The sequence below is a fragment of the Pieris napi genome, chromosome 4, assembly GCF_905475465.1.
Source record: "Pieris napi chromosome 4, ilPieNapi1.2, whole genome shotgun sequence".
NCBI classification, from domain to species: Eukaryota; Metazoa; Arthropoda; class Insecta; order Lepidoptera; family Pieridae; genus Pieris; species Pieris napi.
The window spans coordinates 5,515,455-5,527,423 of record NC_062237.1 but is presented as its reverse complement, the minus strand read 5'-3'; the positions used below and the strand labels follow the sequence as shown (position 1 = coordinate 5,527,423).

Sequence of the window (11,969 nt, the reverse complement as noted above, 5' to 3'; positions counted from 1 at the left end):
TTATAGTTATTTTATTGTATTAATTTGTGTATTACTGACATTTTGCGAGTTTTTTATATTACAATTTTATGTATGTATGAATGCCGTGGCCCGATCGTAAAACTGATAATTTCATGTAAAGGTAGACCACATCGTGGAATGAACAATGTTTTGTTAGCGTATTATGCACAGACTCGGTACATACCAGAATTGATCGTTAGCGTTAGAATAAGCGTTATTTTTTTTAAGTCACCCAGTCAAGACATGAAATAATAGGTTAGGGAACAAGTTTCTTTGCATTTTTTAAGAAAATTCACAACACTTTTTAATATAAGTAGTTTATTTACATTTAACTAAAGTATGTTGGTACCATTTTGTTCGGTGACATGATCCCATTGCTATAGAAATTTTGGGGCTTCTGATCAAAATACCGCGACAATTTATTTTGGCAGTCCTCTCGTGATGTTAACCTGACACTGCCGAAAGAATTCTGAAGAGACCGAAACAGGTGGAAATCTGAAGTTGCAAGGTCACGACTATACGGCGGATGCATTAACACCTCCCAGCCAAGCTTTCTTAATTTTTGCAGAGCTCACAAACACTGCACTAGGTCCATAAAAATCGAAAAATTTTTTCGCGGCGTGTTGCATTTTTACCATTTTTGTAGTAAAATTTTAAAATGTATCGAATTACTTCATTAGATTCACTCATCTTAACGGTACGAAAAATAAATCAAAATCACCCATTTTCCTAATTTGAATTTGGAATTATCTTCTTTAAAATTTAAACTTTTAATGATACCAAAACCAGCCAGATACATATAGTATAGCCAAAGAGATTTTATTAAAAATTCATACATACTATAATGCGAAAAGACTTTTTCCCCAACCTAATAATAATATTTTTGGCCATGTCATCAAAACAAAAAATAGATTATTCGACGCTGACAGTTTATATCATACTCATATTGGTTTCGTCACTAATAAGATAATGAAATATATAGTTTATTTATAGTAATGAATAAAAATATAATATACTTATTAATTAGGTACCGGCGCATTTCGCATCGCATAAAACTTATTGCGTTTATTTGAATTGATTGATATTTAACACATATCTTTTGCATTTAAATTCATTTTAAAAGACCGTTATGACCACCGACTGATCCGAGTGTCTGGGAACTTAGCAGAGAACAAAAGTTTCACTTATTATAGAATTTAAAAAAATATTGCTCTGCTGAGAGAAAAAGAAGAGTTCTGGCCTGTGCTTTAATTTTTTTGCTTAGATATGTGATAGATCTAACAGAACCCGCGGTGTTCCCATGTCTGTATACTATGGTTTTCTTTTAATTTAGTAAAAAGGTAGAAAGATGCTCACTATTTCGTTTTCTTTCACTTCATTTTTTTATAACCTTTTTGTTTCTGCATTTAAATTATAGGGAACTATTTCAATTGAATGTATTGTTTTAATGAGACCTTATTTATCGAAATCAATAAGAAATGTTCTGCTATGATCGGGAAGCTGGCAGAGGATTTTACGATTTAAAAAAAAAATCTGGTCTCAAACGTCCAGAACTAAAAACTATTAGGAACTGTAGACCTATTGTGTGTACTAGAACTCAAGTAATCAAATTTTTGTGTACTGCTGGTAAGCGCTCTGCTAACGTTACAGACACCTGCCTTGCGATTCCGTAACTCACTTTTCGAACTCTCACAGCGGTTTTCGCAGCGGCCGCGGCTTTCGCGCTCAAATCAGTCGTGAAGCAGTCATTTTATGATTTGGCATTCTGATAAACAATAAACTACAAGCTCCCTCCTTAGCAGGTTTGAGAGTTCGAAAAGTGAATTACAGAATCGCAAGGCTGATCCGACCCTTTATGAGTCCTTTCGATTTTTGAAACAAAAAGAGAAAAGTTTTATAAAGAAAAAAATATACAAGTAGTTAGTATAACAAAGTACTATTTTACTTATGCGTAATAGTTGAACAAATAAATAGAATTTAAGATTGATACACGGCGAGTGTCCTATATAATAATTGATCGGGTTGACTCTTAATTTATGAGTCCGCTGCACAATAATATATCCATAATTGTAGAGGAGGTAACGGATTTGAAAATTTGTGAATTGCTCGAGCAAGAGCAGCTATTTAAAAGTTAAAATTAAATTTATTGTAGGCGTTACACATGGTTTTTTGCACCGACATTTATTTAAACTGTAATGTAATTAATTAATAATAATAATTAAATTAAATTTAATGCATTTTGAAGCCGATATTTTTATACGAAGTATAGAATAATTTATAAATTCTTTAAAAAAATTGGAATAAAACTGGACAACACATTTAGTTAGACGATATATTTACAACATACGTTATTTGTGCCATATTATGGATGGAAGAGAAATAGTTATATGTGGCGTTAAGATGCATTTAATAAACAAATTCTTGAAACCATAGCTTAACCATTGAAGATTTTGTTTGGATAGTTTGATTGTTTATGCTTAACTACATTCACGCAGATGCATAAAATGCGCACATTAAAAATTATATGCTGGATAGAAAAGAAAAACCTTTTTAAAATTTAGGTAACTCTCTTTATTTTGTCAATTTTTAATACTATATAATTAATTTTGATAGCCTAATATTGTTGTTCCAATTTAGTTCACCAACCGTGTCCCCAACGTGCGGCGACTCCCAAACCCCAAGGGGCAACGGGAGCAATGGGTGCGGCTAAGCCAAGAGGAGCGACAGCAGGTCCAACAATGCGAGCAGCTGGCCAGTCAACACGGGCAGCGTGGGACCAAGCCACAGCCGGTGCAAGAATGGATCTCTTCTTCAGAAGATGTCCGCCATCGAGCGCCCTCGCGGTGTAGTGAGCGGCACGGTCCAAGTTAACACTGAGCGTATCCAAAGGTCTTCCGTCGGCAGCCAAAATGTTAGCAGGCTGACCAGGTGCCAGGGAGAGGGGCCCTCTGTAGTTGTACGCACTGTGGCCGAGGCCAAGGGGCGCGGCAATCGCTGCCGGTCCAACCAAAGCTGGGGCAGCTATCGCAGCGGCTAAGGGAGCTGCACGTAAGTGTGCACCCAGTGGAGCTCCCCAAGGGGCGCCCCATCCGAGACCGAGAGGAGCCAGCCCAGTGGCCGACGTCAGGGCAAGGGTTACGGACAACACCACCAGCTTAAACATTGTGGTCTGTGTTGTTATTTGTTGTGAGTGAAACTGTGCATGTTCCCTGTAGTTCACAGCTTATATACTTGAATTGTAGGCGATATCCAGATTCTTTGTGACGTCAGGTACTATGCAATAAGGCGTTGGCTTGGCATCATACTCGGAAAGAAATTACTCTACAAGGGTAGCGCCACAAGCTGTATTGGGTACTAAGCCTACTGATCAATTTAGACTCTATTCCCTTAGAAATTAATCTGAAACTTGACAACTTTTGTTATTGATAAGATTGTTCGAGTTTACCTTGGACTCCTTGATAAAGGTCCATTCTCTTTAAGGATTACAATAATTATTATGACAATTATGTTTATAGTTGTCTGTCAACTAAACTATGTATTAACAATGAAAATCCCTCAAGTGGTGGCCAAGTTTAAATCGAATATCATGATGAATATTAATAAATTTCCTGAACTCAAGTAAGCAGGTCAAATATTATCTAATGCACATTGGATTACCTACAATTACGAATAATGAAACGTCGTCCTAATCATCTCTTATTTAAAGAACTATAGAGGTTTTGTTCGTATCACTTCAGAAGGATTATTTCTGGATGCTTAATTAGGACCTTCGAACACATACATTTTGGCACACGTTTTACCCGAATATAGCCAAAAAACAGAGTTCGTGTAAGAAAACACATTACCGTACAAATATCTGTTTAGTAATAATTCGTACATTTTTAATTAAAAACTATACGTAATCTACGCGTGAAAACGCGGCTAAAACCTAGTAATCATATATCTGGGGCATATGTATGTAGGTTTTTGTATAAAAGTACCATAAAGTACATTACTTATTTGTACTTTATGTTTTATTAATAACCAATGACAGTGATATGATCTAGTTGACTGCAAAATATGTTTTGCCATAAAAGTAATTATAACCTTGCTAGCTAACTTATTATTATTGAAAAAATATTGTTATTATTATATATCTTATATATTATATATCTATAAAAGCTTGCCAACGCTCGGCACACTGATACATTGATAAAATAAAATACAATTTTTTAATGTGTCAAGCACTTACAGGCAAACATAGCATATAAGATATAATAAAAATAAATTAAGAAAAACAATAATATAATTTAAATAAACATTAAACGAAAATCGCTCTTAATGTGTGAGGGGAGCAACTATGGATATCCAGATCCAGCTCATTTAACAGAGTGCTCAATCTGGACATCGAAGGATCTCATAATCTGGAGAGGGAAAAATACATTTTCTCTCTCTTTCTATAAATACGTAATTAAAAAATACATACACATTCTATCATTTTATTAGACGGTACGTGCGATTGCCGGATGTCAAAAGGGTATTGAATATGACCGGGTGCCATTGAGTATTTCCGAACCAATTCGACTTAGGATCTTAAAAGACCGGCAACGTACTTGCGAGCCTTGCAATGTGAAAACATAACCTCCTGTCACATAAAAAAAGACATACGTTCTACGTAGTACCATATAGCTAGTGTTTGTTCGCACTGTCTCCAAAAGGTTACCTTTTATCAAAATCGGATATAATACCTTTTTTTTAAATAAAACCTTTTTTTATAAAAACTAATCAGTGACACTTTCCCCGATTACGCAGTCTCAAACATATACATATATATTCTAGTATCCCTCTTTCTAATCTTATTCAATAAAGGGTTTTACGAAATTAAAAGAAGAATTACCGGCAATAGGCCATTTATTAAATACAAGAAAGAATATATAATATAAAATATGGTTTAAATAATAGATATTTTAAATGTGAATATAATTAAAAGATTAGAAAAGAACTTGATCATATCCATACGCCTGCACTATTGGTACAGATTCCACTAATGGCACGGAGACTATAGGAGTGCCGTGAACCACAGAGTCCGAATAGCTGGAGTAGCTTTCAACAGCTGGGTACACTTCAGCGTATGTCAGGATGTTGCTAGGTGCTGGAGCTGCCATAGATAAAGCCAATAGGGCGAACAGGAAGACCTGAAATAAAATTGTTTATGAGTTTCTCAGCTCATGAATATTTAAAATGCGCTGATACATTTTCGTATGTTATTGAGCTTTAGATTCGCGTCAATAGATGGCGCTAAATGCATAAAAAGAAAATCACTGGAAACGATACTATTTTGGATCTGAAAGTAAAGGGTAAAATTTAAATAGATTAGCTCAAGTTCGGGCCCTAAATATATTTTTATCCTGAAAGCCAAACTTCGACCTTCCGTTCAAAACTCTTTGTTATATCAATGAGCGAGTACCAGGGAAATTTCGTTTAATCTACCAAAAGCATTAAGCCATCAAAGAAATTTAATTTCCGGCGAGTGATTTAAGGTCAATAACTTATTTCGTACACAAATATCCTGAAAGAAAATGAATTTTTTTCAGTAAGTAAACATTTTTTCATTTTTCTGACGTTACTATCAAAATCAAAGAACGTTGCGATCATATTAAATAAAAAGGTTTTCCAATATTATTTACACTTGCACCTCAATGAATAGGGAAATATACTTAAAATGAAATTTGGCATATGTCTTGACTTTAGCATCACTTAAGTTCGAAATAAAATTATGTAATAGATAATATATACAAATGATCTCTCCTCTCTTTAACAGCCTGCAAGTACACAAATGTTGAATTCATTCTTATATTACTGTCACAACCGAATATGATATTATCTCAATTCATCTGGTGTCTAAGTCAGTGTATTTACACTCTTTTAACTAAATTACTCAGCCTTTCAGTGAAATTGTCTTCACATTGTGATAAAAGAAATTCAGTTTTAAATATTCTCATAATATATTTTTGTATGATGCGTGACGGAAAAGGATATTTATGTTGTAATTTACATTTAAAATTTAATTCTATCCAAAAGAAGTCGCGTAGTCATTAAAACAACACTTTTAATTAGATAACATTATGATAATTTTATTTTAAAGTGATGGCCATACACGAACTTTCCGGTCTAGCTGTATGAATTATTAAGACGCTTTGTTACTGCTTTAATTATGACGCTCATACAAAACAAACAAAGAATCCTACTTATATACATTATTTGCAAATGTTAAACTGATAGTCACAAATTATTTTTCTATTATGTACCAACTTCGTTTACTTGGAAATAAAAAGGAAATAAAAATTCGCTGCTACCGAAAGTAATTTTGAAATCGCCTAAGAACTTTACATATTACAGACGAACAGAAAAAATCTAATCTTTCCTTTTTATAATACTTGTGTATATTGACCATTAAAAACTTACACACTCCTATATACTATTTGAATATTTATTCAGGAAATGGCGCTACAACTATTACTATTATAAACAATTTCTTATGTTTTGTGTTTGGTGAATCAAGTCAACTCGTCACCAAATGAAAGTAATTTATTTTTTACATAAAATAACCAAGAATATCCCACATATATTTATTTAAAGAGACATGAGAAGTATGTTAACACATTCAAGTTCAATCTATACAATCCTACACAAATATTATTCGGTAAAAGTACGAACTTCTCGTATGTACTCAATAAATGTAATCAACCGAAAAAATGTATGAAAACATAAAAAATATTTGTAAACACGCGAAGCTCTGCAGATGCACAGGTTAACGACCCCAGTCATAAGATACCGACAGTCGAACATCAATACGACCTACATTACTATTTCTATAATACAGCGCCTCTCGTCCCTTCCAAATCCACCGAAAAATTATTTTCCTTTACTTTAACGTATTAGGTTTCAGAAATATAATAAATAAGCTTGTTTTCGGGCTTTATCTGAACAGAATTATTATAAGCATTTATATCACGTCAAAATTAAGGTTCGTTATCCAGTTTACTGTAGCTTAGGAATAAGTTATGTAATTTAGTTATAAAAATAAGCTCAATTAAGACAATACTACAAAATAAGGATTTTCGTTAAAAATTTTACTTTTAATGGCTAATTCAACAATTTTACATTTATTTCCAATTGGAAACTGTAGTTGCATATTGCTTGCTATCCAGCCTGCGAAATGCAGTACTGGTTTGGAGTAAATTATATTTTATTAATGTGCGTAAATATTATTTATTTATGAAAGTGTCACACAATAATAAAATTCTGTTAACTTCGTTGTACAAGTACAGAAGATATTAGGCATAAATATCGAAAAGGAGAGTAACGGAAATAATTCAAACTTAAAATTGTGTTCTCAAACTTACCGCTTTGGACATCATGATTATTGAATTTAGGTAGATACTGTTTGAAAGATTTACTTTAACTAAATTTATTAAATAATTCCTATATTTATATAGGCCTTATACTCATTAGATTTTTTGCACCGTTTAATATTTAATAATATAATAATAACAATTATCACTTACGTTATTAATCAGTTTTTCACATGAGTTTAGTGGTATTATGACCTTAAGAACACTAATTAAGAATTTCAAAATAAGAACAATTACGAAATGTTATTGTTGTATGTTGGTTGAATGTGGGCATTTAATTATTGCGTGTGGCGTTTATTAACTGTTGTCTCATGAGAATAGTAATGATAATCGTGGCTAGATCTCTTATTATCTATATTTACATTACATATACTTTAGACTTCATAGCTCTTAAAAACCCATAAAAAATATATATAATCCACTTTCCTTCTACTTTTATTGTTTCCCTTTATTCTTTCATGTATTTTTATATTATCATGAAAAATATCCCTAATTCCTAAGGATTTCGTTAATACGCAGCTAGAAGGCTAGATGGCGTGCCATGCGCAAGGGTGTTTAAATCTCTTGTAAAAAACAAGGACACGAAACAACAATCTCAGCGCCTAACCTACACATATGAAGGTTCATCACGAGAAAAAATTAGACACAAAAACTCTTTCTATTGTTCATATAAGTTGCGTTTGACGACGAGTGATTCTTAGTAGTGATTTGGAAATTGAGTAGAGTAGTAGAGAGTAGTTCGTTGTTCAACGATCCATCATGTTTTTCAATTATCAGTCTCAGCCCAGTGCAGAGTTCAAACCCTGGCTGTACACCAATGGTTTTCTCGCTCTATGTGCCATATACTACTTGCTTGTGTGAAATTATCACCAGGAAACCGGCTCATTTATTTATTTATTCACTAGCAGACAGCCAAGCGTTGCTATGGAGAATACCAATCATGGGGACCACCACGCTTTTTAGGTGATGCCATTAAATTGTAGCTTATGTGAAACGTTGGTACTTTCAACACAGCGCCATCTGTCAGAATTGTGACTGTCAAATAATAAACAAATAATTTGCAATAAAATAATATTGCGAGTATAAATTGAGATGTAAGCTATCCTATATTTTAAGTTAGATCAAACTGCACACCGTGTGCAAATTTGATTGAAATTGGTTAAGTAGTTTAGGAGTACATAGCGGACAAACAACGTGACTGGTAATTAATATATTTTAAGAAGATTATTCACATGCCACGACATGTCAGGTACATAAAGGTATAATTAGTTTTTTGTGTATGTAATAATAATGTTACAACAAAATTTACAATAAAACCGAGCCTGAAATGTGTATGCGCATATCTAGTGGAGGGTTCATACATAAATAATCCTTTGATTTTTTCGATAAGCGCCTATAAGTGTGTCTTTTAGAAAATGTAATTGGTCCATTCTATAGTAATATTTGCGTGGTATTGTAGTACGGATCAAATCATTCATCACCTTCAAAGTATCAGAGAAGTAGTAGTAGTGTTTAAATTGCTCTCAGAGTATCATGCTTCAGAGAATTAGTACTAGTGTTTAAATTGCTCTCAGTATCTTTAACATGACTCAATCTTTGTGCTACACGTGCCATTCAAAGTAGGTAAAGAATTAAAAAGTGTATCAGACCATTTCCGCTATTGAATAACACCGAAGTATTTCAAGGGCATCGGCGCTAATATGGCAACAAAAACTTGTACAAAAACTAATACCACTGAACTTCCTTTAATATTTATACGGCGTTTATAATTGTTTTCCGAAAAACTTATACCACAATACCTTTTATTCTCCTTCAGGGTTTAACAAACCAGCCGTAATTGCTACGAGTCATACATAAATCTATAATTTTTAGGAAAAAATTCCGATGATTTTATCAAGTAGGTATTCGGTTTCTTACAAATACTTGGTTTTTAGACAAACACTATTCGAAAGGTATTGTATGTTCTGTACTTCCAAATGAAGTACTGCTCATGTTTTAATAAAATAATGTATAACTACAATTCATCTATTAGGGTTCTTTTCAATCAATGTAACAGTAGAAATTAAAACCAAGAGTAGTTTAAAACCTTTAAAAAAAATTTATTTCAGATGGATTAAAGAATTACGCATTGGATATAGTTAACGTATCTTTAAGATTATATATACGTATAAGTGTTATGATTAAATAAAATTGAAAGTTGTTTGAAGAACCGAAACGCAGGGCAGACATATTTCTGTGTTTATTACTAAATTTTAAGGCAAGTGTCTCGCACTTATAAAAGTAGAAGGTAGAGTAGCGTTTCTAGTAGCTTCTATTTTTAGATATGTTATACGGTATTTAAATAATTCTATCTACATTCCTTTATTAAAATATGTAACACGGGAAGTAATGAGTAGTTCGGTCAAGCAGTTGTAGGTTGCCTTGATCTAGAAAAACTGGTTCTACTAACAACTAAAGCTTTTCTCTGCGCTATTATTTAAATACTATCGGAACTATAATTTTATTACTTTATAACCAGCCTAAGCAATGTTTTTACATACAATCACTGTCTTAATGGTCACTCGTGTTTCTTTTTTTTAATGAATTGTTTGTTCGAACTCCAAGTGGCCAATTGGCAACAGCGCAAAATCGTTGCAGAGACCGTTCTCTTGTCCCGAAGGACACGACTCACTTAAGGTCATTCCGCCAGCAGACTAGCTATAGCAAGTAACATTTAATTTGCTATATAAAACATATGCGAAATAGTCCCTATATAACAAAGTAGAAATTTCGTTATTTATTGCACTCCCACTGGGAATACCCTAGGTGTTCCGGTAGCTTTACAAAAACGCTCAGCCAAGAATTTCAATTTAATATGACCAAGGTCAAACTAGAAGTGTTAGCTTATTGGAACCAGCATTCTATGTGCGCTTTAACACGTTATCGTAACTCGTAGGTCGAAGCGAAAACATAGTGGGGAGACCGGCATGCCAAAGATCGACAACGCGTGTCAAGAAGCAGAAATGCGTCTACCCTATGCCTCAATGGGGGGGTAAGATGACTTCATATATCAAGGCGAAATCAAACTCTTGCGTATGTGCTATATTATTTTTTTGCGTCCTTTAAATTTGGATACAAAAAAAAAGGCTATTGCAAAAATTGTGCGTCAAATTATTTTCCGTCTTTAAGTTAAAAACTACAAACCATATTTCCTAAGACGGATTCTCACTTTTAAGACCCTATGGAAGCGACTTTATTTTTTTTAATGGATTTTCGCTGTTGGCCTTAACGGCCTTTACAGCTCAACTTGGGCTGCTTTGGCGAGCACAGCTCGGCCGCAATGGGCGTTTTCGGACTTCGGCCTGGGCCGTCGCGGGGTGGTCAATCGCCTGAAGGATAGGACAGAACCTCACTGGAGTGACCGAAGTACATGACCTAGTCTAGGGCCAGACGGAAACGACTGCGTGTATCTGTCGACTGTGCGACACAGATGGCTTATCATCCACCTGTCTATGAAACCATGAAAGAAACGCATGCAATCTGAGGCCAATATCTATATGGGGTTGTAGCTCCGCTGGATTATTAATAAAAAAATCTGTTGTCTGTATAGTCGGTTTACTAACGATAGTTGATCGTGACAACGTCATGAGAAAATATTGATGGAATGGTTGCATTTTTCAAAAGAAATTTTTAATTTTATTTGTTTGATAGATATTTTGTATGCATATAGTGAAGGAGGTAAATGGAAATCACAATTGAATTGATCAAGTTACATTTATTTGTACGCATAACTACAATTATGTCAATTTTTTAACTAACGAACGCTGCCGAACGCAGAGGCCGATTGTGCCTCTTTGTCACTTTGTGCAAGTGAGAGCGAGGACGCTCTCACTTGCACTTCAAGCCTTAAATGGAACGCCTCAAAGAGCGGTAACGCCTCAAAGAGCGGTAACGCCTCAAAGCGAGGTAACGCCGCATGCGTCATGTTTTTTCGTGCGTGCAGCCGGCTCCATCGAATTATAAGACGTTGTCACGTCAAAAATGTCTAGCACCGCCAATTAGAAAAAATAAATAATCTCGAAACTGATACAGAAATCTGAGGCCTAGAGGTTGTTGGGCCAACGGTCTTTAAGTCAGCAGATATTATGAAGAGAATATTAATATCAAATGCACTTTTAATAATTTCGAGAAACTTATTATACGCGCAAAGGTACGGGTATCCGATAGTATTATAAGTTCATCTGAGTCCAATAGGACACTTTGTCAACATTACGTATGCTGAGCACATACCAATCTTCCGGACCTAATCTCCTGTCAGTCAGTACGGGTTCAATCTGGAAATATATGAGGTCACTGAACTAAGGAAAACATGTGGATTTTATCAGCGTTCCAAATTTAAAATTCGTCCAGATTTTTACATATTCTTTTTTATAACAGTATAATACGGTGGAATACTTCTGTCTTTATTTATATATAGTTTTGAGATAATGTGATATTTTCTTTACGTGTGGTTAATGTTTAATAATATTTTTTATAATACGATACCTTTATGTATATTTGGTATTCTTTCTTATTGTAAATAAAATGTAAATGGCA

The 11,969-nt window shown here is 34.0% G+C and overlaps 1 protein-coding gene and 1 long non-coding RNA gene across 2 annotated transcripts; both read right to left on the bottom strand.

The window, feature by feature from the left end:
* Positions 1-2,547: 2,547 nt before the first annotated feature.
* LOC125048780 lies at positions 2,548-3,218 on the bottom strand. Its single transcript, XM_047647661.1, has one exon. It carries the CDS (start codon positions 3,161-3,163, stop codon positions 2,639-2,641), a length of 525 nt encoding a protein of 174 aa, XP_047503617.1. The 5' UTR covers positions 3,164-3,218; the 3' UTR covers positions 2,548-2,638.
* A 1,658-nt stretch (positions 3,219-4,876) lies between these two features.
* LOC125048781 lies at positions 4,877-7,686 on the bottom strand. The gene is made up of 2 exons (XR_007116869.1): positions 7,386-7,686; positions 4,877-5,174 (listed from the first exon to the last, which is right to left on the bottom strand). It is a non-coding gene; the product is annotated as an uncharacterized LOC125048781 (long non-coding RNA).
* Between the last annotated feature and the right edge of the window lie 4,283 nt (positions 7,687-11,969).